General features: G+C 42.2%; 1 protein-coding gene across 2 annotated transcripts in view; it reads left to right on the forward strand.

Moving 5' to 3' along the window:
• Pld5 (phospholipase D family member 5) overlaps window positions 1-22799 on the forward strand; it is a 331193-nt gene that overhangs the window by 130873 nt on the left and 177521 nt on the right. The window contains exon 2 of one of the 2 annotated variants that reach the window (XM_026780019.1): window positions 11303-11439. In XM_026780019.1, the coding sequence (XP_026635820.1) occupies window positions 11303-11439 (137 nt within the window). Of the gene's footprint in view, window positions 1-11302; window positions 11447-22799 lie in introns of those variants that run through there. The other variant, XM_026780020.1, reaches the window with a different exon arrangement.

The raw sequence follows: 22799 nt of genomic DNA on the forward strand, positions 1-22799 counted from the left end.
CTGTCCCTATGGATGCTCACTTGGGATGCTCTTTAGTGGGGGGGGGGGCTGTCCCTGTGGATGCTCACTTGGGATGTTCTTTGCTCACTATGGTTTACTTTTCCTTTCTTCAGTCACAAAATGTCTGACAAATGCAACTCAGAGTGGGAAAGGAGCCATTTTATGTCATGATTTTCAGGAATACATTCCATAGAGATGGAGAAAGGATGGAGGAGAGAGCCACGAGATCACAGGAGCTGGTCACAAGGCACCTGGCATCAGGAAGCAGAGAGACAGGTGCTCTGGCTCGTACTTTCTCTTTTGTTCCTTTTTTTCCCCCTGTTTTTTCAAAACAGGGTTTCTCTGTAGCTTTGGCACCTGTCCTAGAACTCACTCTACAGACCAGGCTAGCCTCAATCTCACAGAGATCCACCTGCCTCTTCCTCCCAACTGCTGGGATTAAAGGCGTGCGTCACCACCACCTGGCTTCTTTTGCTCCTTTTCATCAGCCCTGGACCCCAGCCCATGAGATGGTGCTCCCTATGTTCAGGACAGGCCTTCCCTCCTTAGTTAAAACTCTCTGGAAGCTTCCCTCACAGACACACACTGATGTGTCTCCTAGACAGTTCCAAATCCAGTCAGGTTAACAATGAAATTGACCATTTCATTTCTATTGACCAAGTGTCAATAGAAACTTTCTGGAAATCAGCGCTGTCTCATTAAGAAGTAGTGTGGGTGTTTAGCAGTGTCCAATCAGAGGATGCTGTAGTTCCCCGAGGAAGGAATACTAAAGGTGAGGTCTCTATAGTGCGACAGTACCGCTTTCCCTCTCATCCCCTCTTTAAGCTTGTCGTGCACTCTCCTGGAGATGCCTGTACTGTACACAGGCATTTTTTTTCTGAAAACAGAGAGGAAACGGAACACGGGGGACACCAAAGAGTTTGCTTTCTGATTTCTTTGCTATTACACCCAAAGCCACTTTGCTTTTTAATTAGCATAAAGGTTATGGAGTTTTTGCCAGCAGTGTTTCTTTCCTACCGACTGGATGAACCACTAATCTTTAAGGTCACTGGAAAACAAATGTCTTAGAAAAGGAGCCTGAAACCATTGTGATCAGCTAACTTCGGAATAACTCCCCCATCAAAGCTGAAAGAACCCTGGCTTAGTTTGATGTATTGAAATGTTCAAAGCTTTCTCCAGCTTGTTAAAAGCCCAAACAGCCATCAGTTTATCAAAGGGCAGCCAGCAATTTCTTGTCATTTTCTGTCCACTTTCATCGGTAATGAAGGGGAGGAGTACTGAGAACATTGAAGTATAGCATCTTAGCTGTTGAATAAGGACTGCATTGCCTTGACAGGCACGGTGCTCTTATTCATACATGATATTCCAAATCACTCCACCTGCTTTGTGGGTACAGGGAGAATCCTTTGCTGTATATATAGGAATTACTTGAATTCGTGCGGATTCAATTTTTTTGGGAAGTAGATCACTTATCCTTTTCCACCCTGGCTCGGTCCTTACAACACTAGAGTGATGTGTTCGTCCCCCACAACACACACACACACACACACACACACATGCACACACACACATGCACACTACACATGCACACATACACAGTTCAATTGTGAGGTTCTTATAGTCAAAGTTTCTTAATAATGGCGCCATGACTGTGAATTAACCATATGTGTATAGCATGCATGCACTCCTTTTGTAAAATAAGGAAGAAAATAAACACTAGGGGTACAAAGGATACATTCTGCTCTTTGCAAAACTTTCTATCCATTTATAAACAATATATATGTTAGATGCATGATAAGTGTTTCTTAACTGAATGAAGTACATTTTTCTCCCCTTTCCTGATGCCGCCAATGACTGCAAGCACTGATGAGGTTTCTTTACTCGACAAGTCTCTCCCCACTGGGGATGTCAGGAACACTGCTGTGCAGGCTGGCTGCCACATTGGTCTTTTGTGAGAGCTAAAGTTCTTTTTACTTGCAGGAGTGTCAATCCGTTAAACATAGGGGTGGGCAGAGAAACAACTGGGAACCAATACCTTTCTCCCAGTGATTTCTTTACCAAGTAAAAGACAGAGTGGAGGGTAGAACTAGATGATCTCTGGATGTTCTAGATATTCAAAAGTCTGTGACTCTTCAGTTGCCCTTGTAATCTGTGAAGTTTTGATTGGTATATATCCTCCACTTTAAATAAATGTAGAGGTCACGGCTGATTATGCTCAATAGTAGATTAAGATGAATGGCGGAAGGCTGGGAGTGTCAGTCAGTGTTAGAGCACTTCCCTAGCCCGCACAAGCCCTGACTCCTCTTGCTGATACTGCAATGTCAGTCAATCCATCAGTCAATCAACAAATCAGCCAATCAAACAGGATCATGTTGTGGAGAACTAACTTGTCCTGGGGCTAGTGTAGCCTAGTAGACAGCTACTTCCTTCCTTCTTGCTGTGAGAGACAATTTACATCCATGACTAATATAAAGTTCCTAACAGTGGAGAAAAATAGAGTAAACCTTGTGCACCATAAACAGTGTACCTCAGTTTCCCCCAGAAGCCTCTCCTTTCCCCACAAATACGTGCTGAAAGTCTAATGTGATTCTCTGACCTTTCTCCATGTGTTCACAAGCACTTATGCACATATCAGTGGCTAAAACCGTCCCAGAGAATCACTGCATCAAATCTTATTTTCAGGTACATTACCTTCCCAAATTAATCTTTTGATAAAAACGCTGCTGTGGACTTACTTGTGATTGTACCCTTTTATGCACATTTGCAAACCCTTTTGTGAACCCAGAAGTCTTGAAGTGGGGATGTAAGAGTCAAGAATATTGCAGCTGTCAATTGTCATTTAAGCAGATTCTGTCAGGTTGCCTTTTTAACCAATGTTCCCGCCCTGGTCCCCATCAACTCCTTGCCAGTCTCTTGAACTGTTGACAGACTCATGCCTCCCCCCACACCCAACAAAAGTACTTATTTGAACGAAATCTGTTTCACCTACTGAGGTTTCCTTTCCTCTTTTTCTTTATGATCAACAGCCCTACGGTCTTGGTGTTTGCTGTGAGGAAAAATTACTTAGCTGACTCCTGGATTTAATCTCTGCATCCTGGAGTTTCTCCCACACATTAAGACTATTTCAAGATAAATTAAAGCATGTTGATTTTTTTTTAAGTATTGGGATGTAGTGATTTGTGAGTCAGGTGTTCTCAGAGCATAGGTGTTGTGACTTCTGTGGCTTTGCTGGTTTGGATTTAGCATTATCTCTATTATTCCCACCAACTTGCCTATTTTGAAATTTTTTTGTTTTTATTTATTTATTTTTATTTTTTTAATTAATTTATTTATTAAAGATTTCTGCCTCCTCCCCGCCACGGCCTCCCATTTCCCTCCCCCTCCCCCAATCCAGTCCCCCTCCCTCATCAGCCCTGTGGGAAGTCCAAGGACCACCCACCTCCTTCCAGGTCTAGTAAGTTGAGCATCCAAACTGCCTAGGCTCCCACAAAGCCAGCACGTGCAGTAGGATCAAAACCCAGTGCCATTGTTCTTGAGTTCTCAGTAGTCCTATATTCAGTCGCTATATTCAGCGAGTCTGGTTTTATCCCAGGCTTTTTCAGACCCAGGCCAGCTGGCCTTGGTGAGTTCCCGAACTCTTTTCCTTTTTTTTATTTTAAGGTGTATGTGAAAATCAAAGCCTATGCATTTAACGCTACAAACTTCCCTGTAAGCTTTATGGCACAGACTCTCACGTGGTTTTGATATAGTATACTTTTATTTTCATTGGTTCAAAATTCTGATGCTTTTCTTAATTATTTTTTAATCTGTTTATGCGAATTAGTTTTAAATTCCAAGTGTTTAAGGGTTTGTCAGAGACCTCCCTTTTATTGTATTATATTTGACTTTATTGTAGTCAGAGACTATGTGAGTTTATACTACTGAAGTCACTGTTGCTTCCCTGGAACTTATTTAAAAATCAGAATATGATCTGTGGGGTGAATGCTCTGTGTGATCAAATGAAGGCTGATGTCTGCTAAGTCTTTGCTAGAATGCTCCCTAAGTGTGAGGTCAGTGAAGTCAGCCGCCAGTCATCTTCAGATTTTCTGCATGCATGCTGATTTCTCACCGCATAATTCTATTCATTAATGAGAAAAAGTTTTTGTAAAAATCATGGAATAGTTGAGAATTTTTAATTTCTAATTCTGTTTGATTCAGTTTTGTTTTATGCACTTAAGGTTGCTATTAGTTACATTTATGTCTAGTACTAGTCCTCTTGATTAATCTATTTATCATTATGTGATTACTCTTAAATCTTTCACAATGTTGGCACTTACATTTTAGAATTTTTTCATGTTCTTCATTTACAAAGGCTCCAAGAATACATAGTAGGCTTCACGGATAGATACTGATAATAAGATTTTTTATTATATTCTCTATGTTTTCACAGAGATTACTAATTTGTTTTTTATGTTGTAGTTAATCTACTAATTCCCTTCAGTGAATTTATTATGTCTGGAATTCAGATGTGTTATTTTTATATTTTATTCATCTTACTTTTTCATAATTATCTTTTTAAATTTATGGAGTATACCTATAACACTAAGTTCAGTGCCTGCATATAATGCAGTAGTATATATCATTTCTGAGTTGATTTCAACTGATTATTGTCCTCATGATAGTTCATGACTGCTCTCAGCTTTGGGCAGGTCTTATTTCATCCTGGATGCCAAGCACTGAACTTTATTTTGCTGTGTGCTGGACGGCAGGGTGCTTTAACAAAGTCCTTGAATTTTAGTCTTACATGTACTTACTTGTCAATAGTTTGAAGTTTCGAAGCTTGCTTCTTTTTTAATTTATTGATTTTACATTTATTTATTTTATGATTGCGTGGGTGTGCATGCCATGGTGAGCATATGTGTGTCAGAGAGACAGCTCATGAGAGCTGATTCTCTCCTTCTATCATGAGGGTTCTGGGGCTTGGTACCCAAATATTATAGGACCCCCCCAATATGGGCATTAGGAATACTAGCTCTCTTTGTCCCTGTCATAGGTCAAAGATTATTCTACTGGTTCCTTTCAAGTGCCATCTCGTGCAGGTGACTGACACACATGTGTGCTGATCCATCCTCAGTCCAAAACTCAGTGAGACTTTCTGAAGCTCCTCTAAGTTCTTCCGTGAGCTCTTCCTCCTGCCAACTCTGGCAGCTTTGGTCTTTCTAAACACCCAGCTTTCTCTCTTTGGCTTGGATTGGTAGAGTATCCTTGCTTCCCCTTTGCTCTACAGTTCTCTGGGGCTCATTCAGAGTTCCTCTGGCTTGTGGCAGGACCCATGTTAGGTTGTGACCTACATTATATACAGCTAGTTAAGCTTTGGAAGAAAATTAGCATACCTTAGGGACGGGCAGCAGGGCATGTGAGTGTCATTCTGAGGACTCTAAAGAATGTGAGGGTGAAGTGATGTCCACGGAAGATTCCCCCAAAGCCCTGTGCAGTATGTGGTCCAAATGTTCTGATTTGGTCCTATAGTGAAGTCATTATCCTGAGGCTTGGTTAGTCACTAGAAGAGATGGCTCTGGATCTTCCAGGCAATGCGTTTTCCTGGGGACATGACTAAGATCTCAATGTACAATATGTCCTGAGTTATAGGAATATCACACAGACCCAGCGACGCTGTAATGTCATAGCACAGAGGCAAATGTTCAACATCGGTGTCTACACTGATGGAGCACATGGAGGATCTGTTGCCTAACACTAACAGCAATCAGAAAAGATTTGATGTGATGTGAAGTAGAAAATGAAGACACCAAAATGGAACACATAAAGGAAAACACTTGAATCTATAGAACAGGTCTAGAGTATTTGGACCTAGAGACGGGAATTAAATACCCACACTATTTCCAACTTGTTGGATCACTTTTGCTGTTGAATCACACAAATGTTTATCTTTGTTGGTACATCTCTCCTTGGAAAATAAATTTTTCTATCTTTGCCAAGATACATAAGATAGGGGTTAGATACATAAAATGTGTTGTATTTTTAAGACTTTATCATGTTTTTAAAAATTTGTCATCTTGCTTTTGAAAAAACTTGTATCATTCTATGGACCGAGCAGGTTATATTTAGGAACATATGTATGTGTGTAGAGACATACATACATGCAAGCAACAACTAATGAAAGATGAAGCCATGACTTTAGAGGAGAGTGGGAAGAAGTTGTTTGGAAAGTTTGGAGCGAGAAAGGGGAAGGGAGAGATTGTTATATTGTAAACTCAAAATTAAAAAAGCACTTGTAAGTAAATGAAAGACAATATAAATGTTCAAAGTTTACTTTAAGCTCATGGATGCAAAGTCCTCGGTGCTTTTTAAATAATATGGAAGTGTGGTGAGAAACACCTCATATTTCTAATTCTCAAGCACAATACCGCATCTCTGGTCAGAGGTCTTATAAATCTATGTCTTACTTGCGGTAAAGCGCATGTAGTAAATACACCACATTCAAATCTTTGAATGTCAGCATGATTGGATGTGTTTCTTGACCAAGGAAGTAATCTATTTTCATTGTAGGAAAACATCAGTGATGTACTTGATCGGTTTATTTCAAATTTTCTTTTCCTTTCATGTGTTGAGTCCATCAGTGAAGTTTGGATTGTATGCACATTTATTCGTTCTCCTTAAAACTTTATTCCCTTTGATTCAGTAAAATAAAAACATAAAATATGGTTTATAGCAGTTTCTGAAATGATCTATTCAGGAGTTAAAATGAAAAAATTCTCTTTATAACCTAAAGTTTGGTCTCATGAGACTTTTACACAATTATTTGAACAAAGTCTGTCACTGATGAGATAGAAATTATGTTCTTAGGGCACCCTGTTCCAAGAACACATTTTAAAAATGAGAACCAGAGTCTGGCTTTCCCTTTGACAAATTAAAATGAAAATACTAACTAAACGGCTCTCACAGAATTTAATAACATAGAATTAAACTAATAGATGTTAATGGAAGTGTGAAGGGTTATTACATCAAAGAGCGTCCAATAACAAACAAATTAGGTAGGGTTGTCATTTACTGCCTCACCAGGACAAGAACAAAGAGAAACAAATCAATATTGGTGATTTAAGCATTTGGCATCCACGAGGGCTCATTTGCCAGGCTCCCGGTCTGTACTTGATATGGTGTCTTCAAGATGCCAGCGTCTACATGCTTATTCTTAGATAATGTTTTATTTTATTGCCCAGGTTTAGCTCCCCACCTCTGAGACTTTTAATGAATGGATAATTCTGCATTACTTTAGACCCCTCTAAAAGCTTCCGTTGTTTGTTTCTGTGCACAGCTTTTAGGGAAAGCATATGAAGTGACTTCCAGCCCACGAGAGTCTGAGGCCAGAGGATTATGCGTGTGAAGCCATCTAGACTGCACAGTACAATTCTGTCTCCACAAATTAATTAGCATTAAATTAGAAATAGTACTAATTTGCCATTAGATTTTTAGAGTAGAGAAGAAAAAGGCATGCCCCTGTAACAGAACATTAGGTAAGAATTGAAATCTATTATAAGAACATTTAACAACATTAAAATATGGTCAATTGCCAAACCTACACTATGAAACTCATGTATAGAATGGCAGAGTATCGTAAGATTGTTGGAAGGATGGATGCTGGAGAAGAAAGAACCAAAGCAGACAATGATGGTAACCACTGTTGAGTGGCACCGAGATGTTTCTTCTTTATTATGTTTTGTTTTATTTTTATCAAAAAAATAACTAACTACAAATATTTCCTGACAATTCAAGCAAAAGAAATTTGAAGGCTAGGGCAAGATTCTTTTTAAAATATGTTTTAAATCTCCTTAGATAAAATAAATCATAAGACAAATATTTAAATCATTAGAGTATATTTACTAAGATCCTTTTGGGGGGTTGAAAAATAGTCACTAGGGAGTTGTGTGGTGGTGAATGTCTGTAATCCCAGATGCTGGAAGGGAGAGGGAAGAGAGTACAGAGTTCAAGGTCACCTTCAGTCACAAAGTGAATTCAAGGCCAAGCTGGGCTACCTGAGAGCTAGTTTGAGGAGGGGAGGGGAAGGGAGGGGAGGGGAGAAGAGGAGAGAGGAAGGGAGGGAGGAAGGGAGGGAGGGAGGACTAAAGAAAAAAATAGAATGAATTACTGAAGCTGAGTAAGTTCAAGGGCAAATACATATCCCCTAATATTTAGTAGAAATGATGGTACCCAGGCCCCCCGCTTCTATTTACTCATCATTTCACCTTCTTGCAGTTTCAATGACCTTCAGTCATCTGTGGTCAGAAAATATTAAAAATAAACTTCCGGAAATAATTTTCTAGTTTTATTTTCATGCTCTCTAGACTACTATGAGGAACTCTCACACTGCCCTGCTCTGTTCAGCACAAGACTTGAGTCATAACTTGGGTTCAGTGTATCCACTGTGATTGCTACCTCCCATTGCTTAGCTATTAACCAGCATGTCCACACTGTGTGTGGTACCTCCCCATTCCATAGCTGTTAACCAGCATGTCCACACTGTGTGTGCTACCTCCCCATTGCTTAGCTGTTAACCAGCATGTCCACATTGTGATTGCTACCTCCCCATTGCTTAGCTGTTAACCAGCATGTCTACGCCGTGTGTGTTACCTCCCCATTGCTTAGCTCTTATCTCAGTTATCAGATCAGTGGTTCAGGTACTGTGGTCTCTACATTCAAGAAACGCTTCTTGTAGATGCTGAAGAACTTGTGATAGATAAAAAACTGGCCTCTTTAATAAATGGCACTGCAAAAACTTGAAAACCTCAGATAGAAGACTGAGTCCGTATTTGTCATCCTGCACAACAATTCATTCCAAAGTGATCAAAGACCTTAATGGAAGCCCTAACTAAGACTTGGAAGGTATTAAAGTGGGGAGGGAGCAGAGGGGACATGGGGGGAGGGAACAGGAGGAAAGGGACCAGGGGAGGCTGTGGTCAGGATGTAAAATAAGTGAAAAAAATCATAAATGAAAATAACAAATATCAAAAAGAAAAGAAAGAATAGAGATGTGGTGAATAGGATTGGTTAAAGTATATTATATGACTATAGTTATGAAATATCATAGTGAAACACTGTACATGTGAGAGACAGAGAAGGGAGAAGAGAGAAGAGAGAAGAGAGAAGGAGGAGAGACAGAGAGCTTGAACCTCAGGCATGGTTGCACACTCCTGTAATCTAAGCACTTGAGGGCTTGAGGCAGAAGGATCGTGAATTTGAGGCCAGACTGGGTAACACAGTGAGACTCGGTCCTAGAAACAAAACAACTACCACCAGTAACCGTCATTTTCCTAATAATGGTCCCGAATTCCAGAGCAGCCATGTTTCTAACTGTTGGTATTGATCTCTTACTGTGTCTAGTTTATACATAATACTGACCATAGGTGTGTTTCTAACCAAAATACTGTGTCCAGTCTTTATGGTCCATGAGTCAGGTATCAGTGGCAGCTCTGGAGCACACCCTTCCTTCCAGCACAAATGATCCCTGTGGGCTCAGTGCAGCCTGTGGGACCACCAATATCAGCATCTCTTGGGAACTTACTACAAATGGATATTCTTGACGGTCCACCCTGGACCAACTGAATCAGAAATGGCCAGGGAGCCCAGGTGTATCTAAAGCCCCCCTGCCAGGTAGTTTTAATACATGTTGAAGTTTAGAAAAGTCTATTAAAGATTTTGAGTTCTGAGACTGGACTAGAATGATTTCTCAAAAATTAGAGCCTGGCCTGGTGAACCAGGCTTATAGGTCTGTGACCATAGCTATTTCAGAGACTGAGACAGGAGGATGACAAGTTCAAGGCTTACCCAGGCCACAGAGAGAATTCAAGGCAGGCTTGAATGAAACTCTGTTTCAAAATAAAAAATACAAAAAGAACTGGGTATGTTGCTCAGTGGTAGGGCACCTGCCTAGTGTGTGAAAGGTCCTGGCTTCAGTCCCTAGAACCATGAAAAAAGAAATAAAAAAAGGCATGATATAGTTGTACATTCTTTTAATCCCAGCTCTTGAGAGTCAAAGGTAGGTGGGTCTCTGTGAGTTCAAAGCTAGCCAGATCTACATGGCGCATTACAGACCGTAAGAGCTACATAGTAAGGCCATATCTAAAAAGAGGAAGGAGAAGAATAACCTTTCTTGTAAAGAAGTGTCCTTTCTTGTGCTGTTTTCCATTCTTTCTCTGTCCCTGTCCGTAATCAATATATAAAATAGACCAGAAACGACATTCTGATGCTTTTGGCTTACTCATATATTCATGTTGTTTCCCTAAAATATTTGGGGCGGCTCACAGAGGCGGGTCACTTGAATACGTCACCTAGTTATGACACTGGTAGTCTACATTAAATATCTCATTTCACTTACTTTGAGTCTTAATTGCAACCTTTAAAAGCAAATGTATTTGTTTCCCCATTTTACAATCACTTAGGAAAGATGAAACAAAGACAAAGGGCAGCACCATTTCTGGCTGAGTCTTCTTGCTGCTTCCTGCCTCCTGACATGGTACAGAGGCAACGATCTTCTCTAAGCCTTTTAAGGTCACCTCCCTGACAAAGATGGCTCTGCTCGCACAACCTAACTGCCTTCTAAAAGACTCTAGCCCAGAAAGCCATGATTGGGGTGGGCATGAGATGGGGTGACATTTTAAGATGAACTTCCGAGTTGGGCACAACCATTCAGACCCCTGCAGAGGGAAAACAGGCAAAAGCCATTCATCCATGTGCTTACAGCTCTCACCCAGTTACTGCCCTCCACTACCGTTAGCCATAGAGATAGGGGTCCTGCGATTACATGCTTGGACCTGAAGATGAGGACAACCAGTGGCTTTGCCAGTCAGGGTTTCAGCTTCTCATTGAAAATCAAGTGTGAGGACATTGTTCGTGGCAGCGAGTGAAGAAGAAAAGTTACGTCCATCGCATAGCCCACCATGCTGGCATCTGTGCTTCTGGGTCTCGTAGCCATGGCCATTGTTTGCACATCGTTTCTGGCCTGTATTTGGGTTGTAAAGAAAGACAGGCTGGTTCTGAAGCCTGGGTACCACTGTGGGTAGTTTATCATGCCATAACATAATCTACTAGAGGTTGAAGACTGTATTGTGGGATCAACATAAAAACCTTGGGTGTTTTCTCCCAGAGATCGACCCCTTTCTAACAACCATGTATTAACAACCTTGCCCTGAAGGACACACCGTGGTGTTTTGAAAAGTCTCAGGGCTTGTGTGGCTTTATGCCCGCTGGCCCTAACTCGCGTGTCTTCATGCTTGCAGCCGCTGATGGCTCTTTCCCCTCTCGCTTCCAGTCACAGCAGAAGTGCATTGTGGTCTTCGCGCTGGTCTGCTGCTTTGCTGTCCTGGTCGCGCTGATATTCTCAGCTGTGGACATCATGGGAGAAGATGAGGACGGACTCTCAGAGAAAAATTGCCAAAATAAATGTCGGTAAGAGGTAACAACCAAAAATTCTCTTTTAGGGAGTGGGTGAGAAAGTCAGGGAGGGGTCTGGACAGGACGAGAGAAATGTCTGCTGGGATCTGTTTTCAGGGAGACTTAGTGGAAGCCTCCCTCCATCTTCAGAGATACCTGCGTTTTATTAGGTCAGGCAGTAACCTAGACTAATTATTTCATCCGCTTGACAACCTGGCCATAGTATATACAGAAAGGTGGTTGAACAAATAAAATATTTGACAACCTGCATTTCTGGAAACTTGTGTGTATGATGTTTTGATCCACTCCCTGAAGAAGCCTAGCAAATGCAAGTGCCCAGATGGACAGAGAACACTTCCTAGTTGTTTATGGGGTGGAAGTTAACACATACATCCCAGAGTACATTTTAACAGGTAAGAGCAGGAGCTCCCCCAGTCGGCTGCGGCTTAGGACACAGTTGATTATTTGCTTATTCATTTTAATCTAGACATTACAACAGCTTTATTAACCATTTAATATCACAGGGCATATCTTAAGATGTCAGTAATTCATATATGTCATGGGTCCCACAAGATTCATTGCCCCCAGCAGATATTCAAATACAGTGTTCTGTTCATGTGGTGATGAATATCTGCTGGGGGCAATGAATCTCATTTTTTTGCCCCCACCTGTCAGCAAAGTACCCTACTTCAAGTGAGGAAAATGCAGTGAATGACCAGGACTTTGAAATAATAAGGATCTGAATCTAAACTGCATTCTGTCCTCTCTGGGTTCTGTTTGCGTGGGTCAAAATTAAGTCTCTCGTCTGCTGTGAGAAAGCCCGAGAGACTTAGCAAGGAGTTTTAAAGCCCTTTGGAGAGTCGGCCACAATGGACTGTGGCTAGGATTACAGTGGGAATGTCTGACACAGTGCAAAAAGGACATCTGTCCTTGGATTCTTCATCCCTTCGATGGATTATTATGGTGATTCTAGTCTCAATTCCTTTAAAAATGGGAAAATATCAAAAACCTGTCCTACAAGGTCTATATGGGTTCATCGAGTTGTCTAAATCCATAGCAAAGTAACAATATAAAAATGTTGATTCATTCTCTGTTTGTTCCACAGACTCCAAAAACTTTTTTCCGTGTCCCCTACTAACCTCTCACTTCCGACTTGCCTTGAATCTGTCTTTCGCCTGATTTTAGTCTTTGCTCCTGTGGAAATCTATGAATACTCACCTCATGGGAACACGGGGTACCCTCCAAGCTTATTATAGTGAGAACTTGTTGTGGCAAGGGAGTCAGTACCACCAACTGTGCTTTCCAGAGATTCTGAGGCAGGCATAGCAGTGGGAGGAAGGTGGCTGGAGTCTCTCGGAAGGGAGGCTGCCTATGTGGGGCAGCATTGGGTGGCCAGCATGATTTGTGAGTAGTTAGAGGAAGAATGCTTGCTTTGCTCTGGTTGGCCCTTAATCTGAAGTCGGGGGTGGGGTGGGGGAGTCAGGAAAGCTGGTAGTTACTCCCTAATTCCTAGCTGCTCAGGGCCAGCAATCATCTAAACTATTGTTCAGCTGCCTGCACTATCGTTGGAGATAGCGGTCTCATTTCCTGCAGGCCTGGCCTGGTGGTCCAGGGCGTTGGTTTCCTGGGCAAGTTGCTACAAGATATGGCCAGAGTCGAGTTGTGATCTCACAATGGTATAGCTGCTATCCCTGTGTCTATTCAGTCTTCATCCCATAAATTTCCCAGTACTTATCTGTCCCTTTCAAGGACTCATTTGCTTGTTTGTTTTAGTTTTTTTTTTTTTTTGAGAAAGAATCTTATGTAACATCAGTCGGCTTTGCCCTGCTGATTTTCCTTCCCCGAGCCTTCTAAGCACAGGCGCTGCCACTCTGGCTAGGCTCTTCTGTTTTAATTTGGCCAAACTTCTGCTAAACCACAGTGTCCACCTCCGTGCTTCCTCCAGCACCAAGTGTGGCTCGCCTCCTTAAAGCGTGCTATTAGTTTTTACCCCGGACCTCAGGGGCATCTGTGTCCTCAGAGTGTTTGAATCCCATGTTTTCTAGCTCTTTCTCCTCCAGGCACAGATGCTACTAATAAAAATGCCCAGGCTGTTCCAACAGAGGTACATAGCCGAGCTCCTGAGATTGGTGCAGCCCAACAGGAGGAAATGTTCTGGTTTGTAGGTGCTTTGTCAAGCCCGCATCGCTTCACCTTCTCTACTTCTTCAGGCTCCTGCTCTCACCGCCTCACCCCTTCTCTGCCTCTTTTCCGACTTTCCTCTGTGGTGACACTCATTGTGACAAGTCAAGTGACACTACTCTCCAAAGGCTGTATCTCACAGAGGTCCAGTTTCTCTGTAGGCTTCTCTGCTCCTGGCAGTGTTACCAGAAACAGTGTCATGTGCCCAGGGCAACCTTTGCTGAGATCTGTAACTTAGAAAGTAAACACCCTGATTTGTCTGTCTGCTCACTCCTGAAAGCTGAAACCAGCCTGGCAGCTGGCAGCTCTTTTCTCCGTGTTTTGACAGCCTCTCCCCAAGTTCTTTCCTTCCCTCGCTCTTTTCCAAAGGTCTCCCTGCAATCCATCTTGTCCACTCACTAGCCCATCTATCCTGTGATGGATCTTGGGTCTGGATCACGCTGCTCAGTCAGCTGTCTCAGTTCTTACATTTTTGTTAATGTATCTTGCCATGATCTTTTCTGTCTGCTTTGCTTGATTTGTCTCATGCGTTACCTTTCTGATGTGTGACTGACCTAGCAGGAAATAATCTACACTCTCCCATCATTTTCCCATGGAGGTATATAAAATACAAACTATTCAAAAACTGTCCTCCCCATACCTTTTATTTAAGTTTAAAGACAGAATCTTGCTGCATTACCAAGGTATCTTATTTTTGTGTTGGGATTACATCCCTCTGCTGTCTTCTCTTTCGAGCTTACCTCTTATAACGACACCTAACTGCCTTCTTGTCATTTCAAGATCCCCGGTCCAGAATTGCAACCAAGTTTGATTAGTCATATTTTTACTACTTCCTACATATACATGACCAACTGTTTTGTGGCAACTTTGACTTCTGTTGGTGACATTGGCATTTTTGATCCTTTGCTACATACCAGGCTGGATTTAAAAAAAATCCTGAGTAACCCACATGTTGTCATCCCCAATCCTGCCATTTTATATAGTACTTCAAAGCTCAGCAAAAGCTTTTATTTTTTTTATTTATATTTTTGGATTTTCGAGACAGGGTTTCTCTGTAGTTTTTGGTGCCTGGCCCTGGAACTAGCTCTTGTAGACCAGGCTGGCCTCGAACTCACAGAGATCCGCCTGCCTCTGCCTCCCGAGTGCTGGGATTAAAGGCGTGCATCACCACCGCCCGGCAGTGCTAAGCTTTTAATAGGCAATAATTTTCAGGTGATCCAAGTACACATTACTACACAGTGCTGTTCATTGGTGTAATATGTTTGACTCGAGCCAATTTTTGTATCTCCATAATGGAATTGTCTGTGGGGTAACAACTGAGGATTATGAGAGCAGAAACTAAAGTGTAGAAGATACGACTAGAGCCTGTCGTGAAAACAAGTTATCATTCAACCACACAAAGTTCTGATCTCTGCTTCTTGATGGGCGCAGTGACTGGCAACAACCAGTTTTGCCTTTTAATGATAACATCCCCTGTTTCCCTAAGAGGATAATCTTTGACATATTTTTTCAAAGAGGAATTCCAGACAGATAGGTGCCTTGGCTGTTCAGTGGTATAAACAGCTTCTCTATCTTAGTTAGGGTTGCTATTGCTCTGAAGAGACACCATGAACATGGGAACTCTAATAAAAGAAAACATTTAGTTGAGGTTGGCTTATTGTTTCGAGGTTTAGTCCATTATCTTCATGGCAATGAACAGGCAGACATGGTGCTGAAGAAGGAGCTGAGAGCACTACACCTTGATCTGCAAGCAGCAGAAGCAACCCTGTGCCACATAGCTTGAGCACGTAAGACCTCAAAGTCTGCTTCCACAGTGACACACCTCCTCCAACAAGGCCATACCTACTCCAACAAGGCCACACCTCCTCATAGTGCCACTCCCTATGGGCCAAGCCTTCAAATATATGCCTGTTTAAACCACCATGAGCTACTTGTAGAATATGGCTGCACCTAACTTCATTTGCTTGAGTCCACAGAGTAGGGTCCATGGGACTTAGGAAGACTTAACTGACCAATGTTCTATGATTAAAGTGTCCTGTGCCTGATTGTTGTTTTCACCAGTGTACCTGACTTGTTCTTCCCCTACAGACAACCTTCGTCCTTAGCCTGGGGCCAGGGGCAGGAGAAGTCAGGAAGGAATGGGTTTTGTGCAACCCTAGCTTACCTCCTCAGGTGGCGGTGATAGGAGCTAATTCCTAAGAGACAGAGTCAGCGGAAGCCAAGAGGAACCATTCAGAACTGTGTTTGGGTTGGTCACAGGCAGAGAGACTTCTATGTTCTTTCAAAGAAAAGAAATTTGCGGAGGAATTGCTGAACTGAAATTGAATAATTTAAGATTATAATTTTTCTCACTGGCATTGAGTAAATAACTTTCAGCAATAATTAGAAGCAGAAGATAAGAGCTTGATTCTAACTGAAGGCGAAGAGAAGCCTCCAAACACAGTTCAGAGTAGACATATTAGTGCTCTGGACTCGACTTTCTTACATAATGGCACATATTAACATTTTTATCTCACCTTTGAGCCCAATCAAATTCATATTTCCTAAATGTGAGATAGTTATTAGTAGTTATACTCAGAAAATGATGTTTATATAGCCCCAGCTAAAAAGAAATCTAAAATTATTTTTTTAAATAGTACCTTATCTTTAACATGTGGTGTTTTAAAAGAGGAAATCCGGGTGAGCATGACACTTCCTGGTGGTCCATAATTGCCACTCAGGGAAGCAGCAGAAGCTAATTATTTCATAGTTTTGATTTTAATGAAACTTAATATACAGCTAATGATGCTGACATTTCCTGTTGCCGGGTTGGCTCTCCAAGAAGATTATTTGAATGTGGTGTACATTTCTCAAAAAGTTCACCGAACCTTTATAAGCAGAATCATACCTGATAATTATGACTAATGCCAAGCACGGTTGTCAGAGGCAGACAGCAAGGATTGTAGTTATGTGCAGCCATTCGTAAGATACCAAGGAGAGCTCAGACTTAACCAAAAGGAGCAGAAACATTGACAGAAAATATTGCCATTGCTATGGTATGCAAAGGTCCAAAGCATGCATGCAGAAGTCAGAGGATAACTTGTAGGAGTCAATCTTCTCCCACACCATGTGGGTCCCAGGGCGCAAACCCAGAATGCCTGCCTCGGTTTCAAGTGCCTTCACCAGATGAGCAATCTTGGCATCCCTTTCACTGCATCGTTTAAGCCCAAGATTTATTTGAGGGATTGGTTTAGAAGATAATGTTTCTCCGGGAAGTTCATTTTTCTTGAAAATCCCACGGGCATCTCTCTACTACCCTACATGCAATGTTAGGTACATGTCCCTGCCATCCTGATCAGCCCCATTGCTGGATGTTCCCAATGACCACCCTCTACTGTGGTTACTCCACATGACTTCCTGAGCCCCCAAACACCAGATCTCAGCACCTGTCTGTCAATAACCTTCTTGGCTATATGTAGCCCCTCTGCCTATCCCCCATCTCACGGACCTCTTAGGAGACACCCTTACTTTAAGATGTGTGTTTCAGGATACCTTGCTTCTTGAGTGGTTTCCACACTGCCTAGCACTGCCTCTGCCAGATGCCCTTGCTACTAACAGACACCAGTATCAGTTAGGATTTTGATTCCCAGCAGTTTAACTCATCTCCATCTGCACAGGAAACACCTTGTGTTGCACAGTAAGTATCTCTAGATCAGTGAAAATTCCTGTTAGACATCTGGGCTAGGAAGGTGTGGTCATGCATATGAGGAATTCCAGCACTTAAGAGGTTAAGGCAGAGGACCATGAATTCAAGAACAACCTGAGCTACAGAGCAAGAAACTTCCTCAGGAAGAGAGAAAATATTTGTGAAAGAAGGAGGGAAGGGGAAAGAGATGAAAAACAAACAGACAAAAAGAATGATAGACACTTTCAGTCAGCTCCGCCCAGCATTAACTGAGCTGTTGGATGTAAGGGGCTTGAATATGGTTCTCATCCTTCATGTTGTTATTTATTTTGCTTGTTATTAAAAAAAAACACAGAAGCCTGGCTAAGAGGGAGACTTCCCTCCCCAGTTTGAACACATTAGGAATATTGAGCGTTGAATGTTCTAAAACTCCCAGAACATTTACATCAATGCCTTTGTGTCTCTCAAAATGATCTTAAATGAGTATTGAGCTTGGCTCTTGCTTTGCAGTAAGTGAAAGTCAAATCAAGGGATGGTTTGTCAACTTAACACACATTCAGTCAAAGCAGAGTTGATCCAGACCGGAAATGTGACACTACAGATTGATTCTATTATTTTGTACCTACTGCAATTCCTTTCAGGTTTAGGCATTGATAATCACACCCAAGCTGACTTTAGATCCCCAGCATCCAAAAAGAAGTCAGTGCAGGAGCGCTCATCTCTAATCCCAGCAACAGAAAGCAGGAGGATCCCAGGGGCTCTCAAGCTAGCTGGTCTAGAAAGAGCACAGGTTAAATTGGAGTCTCAAATACATACACACGCGCGCGTGCGCACACACACACACACACACACACACACACACTAAGGTGAAAAGCAATAAGGGGCCCCATGGTCTTCCTGTGGCCTCCATAGGCACACCCACAAGCACACACATGCAAATACACACACACACGCGCAAAGAGAGAAGAGAAATTATTATACCTTCAGATGGCACAGGTTTTATTCTATTAAAACAGTCTCCCTTCAGAAGTTGTTCCTCCTCTTCCTCTTCCATCCCCTCACTTTACTTCTTTTGGCATTTGCCTGACTTCTCATATGTATGTTTAATCACCCTTTATCTGATCGATTTTTTGGTCCCTCTTACAAATTTGGCAAATAATGGAGAAGTGACATTTGTTTTTGTAAACATTATCATCAAATTTGCATTCCTTGTTTGATCCCAGAGATGCTTGCGGTGTCCAGGAGGACTCACTCCTTGCTACTGCAAACACTTGAGAGAACACATCCGAATCACTGCATTCTAAACATCCTGCTCTTCTAGGCTGCAGGCTTGCAGGAGCTGGGAATGCTTATCTTATCGACATTTGAGTTTCCAGCAACTGCAACACTGCCAGAGTGTTTGAAGGACCAGAGTGCTGAGGACAAAGGGGATGAAGGAAGGCAACACCAGCATAATCTGTCTCCTAATAGCGCCCACGAAGACGCGGGCGGTCAAATCAGTTCTAAACTAGACTATAGAAAGAGGAACACAAGATGGTATGAAAAGGAAGAGGAACTGGGTCAGGGAGAGAAAAACGCTCACACCTCTGCTGAATGAGTTAAGGAAAACTCTCCTTACTTGGATTTTTCTGTCTGTAATAAAGGCAACCATCTAAGGAGAGCTACCAAGATTCCCCTTTCCCTAAACCATGTAAGTTAATAAAACACCAGAAGATCAAGAGAGTTGACGGCATGTTTCATTAACATGTCTGCAAAATGCCTAACCATAGCTTCAAAATTTTAAGCTTTTGGGATTATCTGTCGAAGTTTCATTGATGGATGGAATGGCTTCTCTGTCAAGAAGGTGTGTTGTGGAGGGACTGTGTTAAATATGAAGCTACAAGGAGGAATTATTAGTCACTGCCATTAATAATATCTCAGATGGATGAGTTCAGACACGCACTCATCACCCACCACCTCGTCAACGTTTTAAACTGACAAATGGCTATTGCCAAGGGCTCGCGGGAAAGAGCCAGTGACGCCACAGAGCCGCCAAACTGGCCCCTGGATCGAAACACCGCTAGTTGCTTCTTAATGGGAGCCACCACAAAGATTTGAGATGTAAGCTCAGCTCTAAAAACAGAAAGTGGCGGGCTCTGTCCTAGAGAGCAGAAAGTGAGCAAAAGGCAAAGGAAGAGGGATAGACTGTGATCGTTGTAGTCCATTTAGACTATAGTCCCCAGTCTATAGCCAAGCACACTAGACTTAGAAACCCAAGCTTCATTTTGAATCTCTCTGAGAGACACTTAAACAGTTAGACATATGGACTTGGAGCACAGGAGAGGTATCTCTGTGGTTAAGAGCATTTGTTGATCTTACAGGGAACTCAGATTTGGTCCCCAGCACCCACCTGATGACTCATAATCCTGCATAATTCAAGTGGCAGGAAATCCAGTGCCTCCTCCTGACTCCTGTTGGTGACAGGTACACACTTTGGGGCACCAACATACTTGTAGGTAAAACGTCTACACACATAAAATAACTGTCTTAGAAAAAAAGAATTAGAAGAAATGTGGATACAATTCTATTTGCCTTTCAGGGGAACATGTTGATATGGCCATGATGGATGGACCAACAAGTTATTTCTCAAACATATTCATAGATGGCTATTTTAGGAACTGACCAAAGCCTAAAGAGTAAGAAATCTTATGAGTTTGACTTGGAAACCTTCATTAGTGACATAGACTTTACTTTTGGAGGCTAAAGCGTGGGAACCCCTGGCTGAGTGGATGGGGACTTGGTGAGAAGAGCCTCAAGGGACTATGAAATTAGGCAAACACTGAGTCTTGGCTCTGTCTGAGTAATGGCTTCATTTTGACCAAGTCACTTTCCTCTTTGAGGCTGTGTGTAGCCCTCCGTAGATGGGTTGAAGAGCCCTTACCACATAGGGTTGCAGTTAGGGTTAACTGGGATAGTATATTTATGACTCCTGAAGTGTGTGCCATGTAAAATCTCACCGATTAGACACTCATACATGAAACTCCCAGATAATTCTGTTTAGCAACCAAGAATCTCACAAAGTGTTATCTAGCTTCTGCTATAGTTTGGACCTTGCATGTCTCTTAAAGATCCATGCCTTTCAGGATCGGTCTCCAGCCCGTGGTACCACCAGGAGATGGTAGAAGCCTTAAGAGTTTGAGCCTAGTAGAAGGAAGTTGGTTATTGGAGGTATGCATTTGGAGGGGCTATTGAGACCCCTGACCCTTCCTGCCTTACTCTTTGCTTCCTGCCTTCCAGGGAGTGAACTGGTTCTGGTGAGATAATTGAGAAAAGGTTGTGTTCTTTGCAAAATCATGTTGCTTGTTAGTGAACACCCCAAACCTCCTCCTAATGAATTCCTCTCTCATTAGTTATCAGTAACTGTTTTGTCCAATTATATCTTTATTCTTCATTAATTTTAATTAATTTATTTATATATGCGTGTACTCTCCAGGGAGCCAGGCCCCAACCCCCCTAACAAAGACATGAATGTGGATGAAAGTGTTCTCCCCTGAATAAACATCTGGGGATAAAGAAATTCACCTTATAAAAATAAACACTTCAAATGCTCTGGTCTCTACAAAATGTCTTATGTCAATTATAAAACATGTTAAAAATTATCAATATGTGTGTTAGAGAATTTTGCTTGCTTGTTTCCCATTCCTCTGCCTAGTTCTGGGATTTGAACCCAGGGCCTTCTGCATTCTAGGCAAGTTTCCACTGAGCTATATCACCTGTCCTAATCATAATATTTTTGCCCCATCTTCAATTTGAAGCTTGTAGCTTTGTTGCAACATTTCCAGGAAGTCGGAACGTTTTACATTTCTCTCCCCTTCTCAGTACTAAGAACCGAACCTAGGACTTCACACCTGCTAGACAAGCACTTTCCTACATGTGTCTTTTCATGCTTTGGTTGGGCTAGGAGAAGCCACATGGTGTACCCACACACAAATAGAATTGTTGCCTAGCTGGGAACTCAGGCCTGGTGCCTAGGAGCCCTGTACCAGCATACATTCCTACCCAATGAAAGAGTAACCAGGACTATAATGCTGCTTCTCATTTGTTTTAAAATAGCAGCACGGTTTGACTCCCAGAACCCTGAATGTCTTTTTACACTCTCCTGGCTTCCTTAGAAAAAAACTCACAGTATGCAGATTCATAGGAGGAAAAGCTATAACAAATGTACTGACGTGGAGAAACAGGGAGTCACAGCATGTATGAGACACCAGGACGCAAGAGGGTTGCGGGCTTAAACTTCATCTTCATAGGAGAGAAGGAAATGGGGCCAGGTGTGGGGCAATCTTAGAGAGACAGGTGATGATTATTAGGGAGATAGGATGGGTGGGGGAGACAGAAAGGAATGTGATTCTATGGGATTTGCATGAGGCCCAGAGATGGACATGTCCAGATGCAGTTACTGTCTCGTCTTGTCTTCAATAGTCTTCTCTAGAATAATCTTCATGGTCAAATGAATTCTGTGCATGAATTCTCCCTGTGCACGGTGGCTGGGAGTGAAAGGCCAGAGGGTGGGACCTTGACTGTGAAGCAGCTTCTAAGGCTGCCTTGTCAGCATGCCATTCTTTGTGGTATCTTTTTTCTGAGCCCCAACGGCAGGATGGTTTTGAACAAGTAGAAGATGGACAAGGTATGTGATTTAATTTCTAATCAGGAGTGCTGCATACCAATGAAGCAGTAAGACTTGATCTTGAGTTCTTGGCTCTTGGCATGACTTTGAAACAGCTCTCCACTGTGGATATACTAGGTCAGAAACACACACAGCCATGCTTGTGTCTTTGCCCGTGTCAGCCACTCAATGGTTTTGTTGGCTGCAATCGCCAAGTAGTCCAGACTTCCCTTGATAGCTGGCTGGAGCAAACACATGCTCTTTCATCCCAATCTTATTATCTCTCTGACCACACAGGCAACATCATATAGTAAATTGTTGGGGAATATTATTTTCAGGTGTGTTACTTTTGTTTATGCTGCATTTGATTAACTGTAAAGCTATGACTCTTTGCCTGTCTTAAACACCTGATGGTCCTAATAAACAAGCCAATAGCGAGACAGAAGCAAGGATAGGTGGGGCTAGCAGGCAGAGAGTATAAAGAGAGAAAGAGGCATAAGAGAGAACAATGGAAGGAAACTAGGGACCAGTCACCCAGTCACCCAGTCACTCAGCCACCCAGCCAACCATGGAGGAAGAAGAACAATAAGACATACAGAAGTAAGAAAGATAAAAGCCCAGAAGCAAAAGGTAGTAGGGGATAATTTAAGTAAGATAAGACACACTGGCTAGAAACAAGCCAAGCTGTGGCCAGGCATTCATAACTAAGAATAAGCCTCCATGTGTGTTATATTTGGGAGCTGGGTGGTCCACAGAAGCCAAAAGGGTAAAATATCCCACAATAGTAAATCTCCCTGTGTTTATGTATACACATGCATAGGTTACAGAATGACTGCAAGGAGCTAAAGCAGAGTTCAAGATCAGAGAGAGAGAGAGAGAGAGAGAGAG

This window comes from Microtus ochrogaster, chromosome 6 (assembly GCF_000317375.1).
Source record: "Microtus ochrogaster isolate Prairie Vole_2 chromosome 6, MicOch1.0, whole genome shotgun sequence".
Taxonomy (NCBI): Eukaryota; Metazoa; Chordata; class Mammalia; order Rodentia; family Cricetidae; genus Microtus; species Microtus ochrogaster.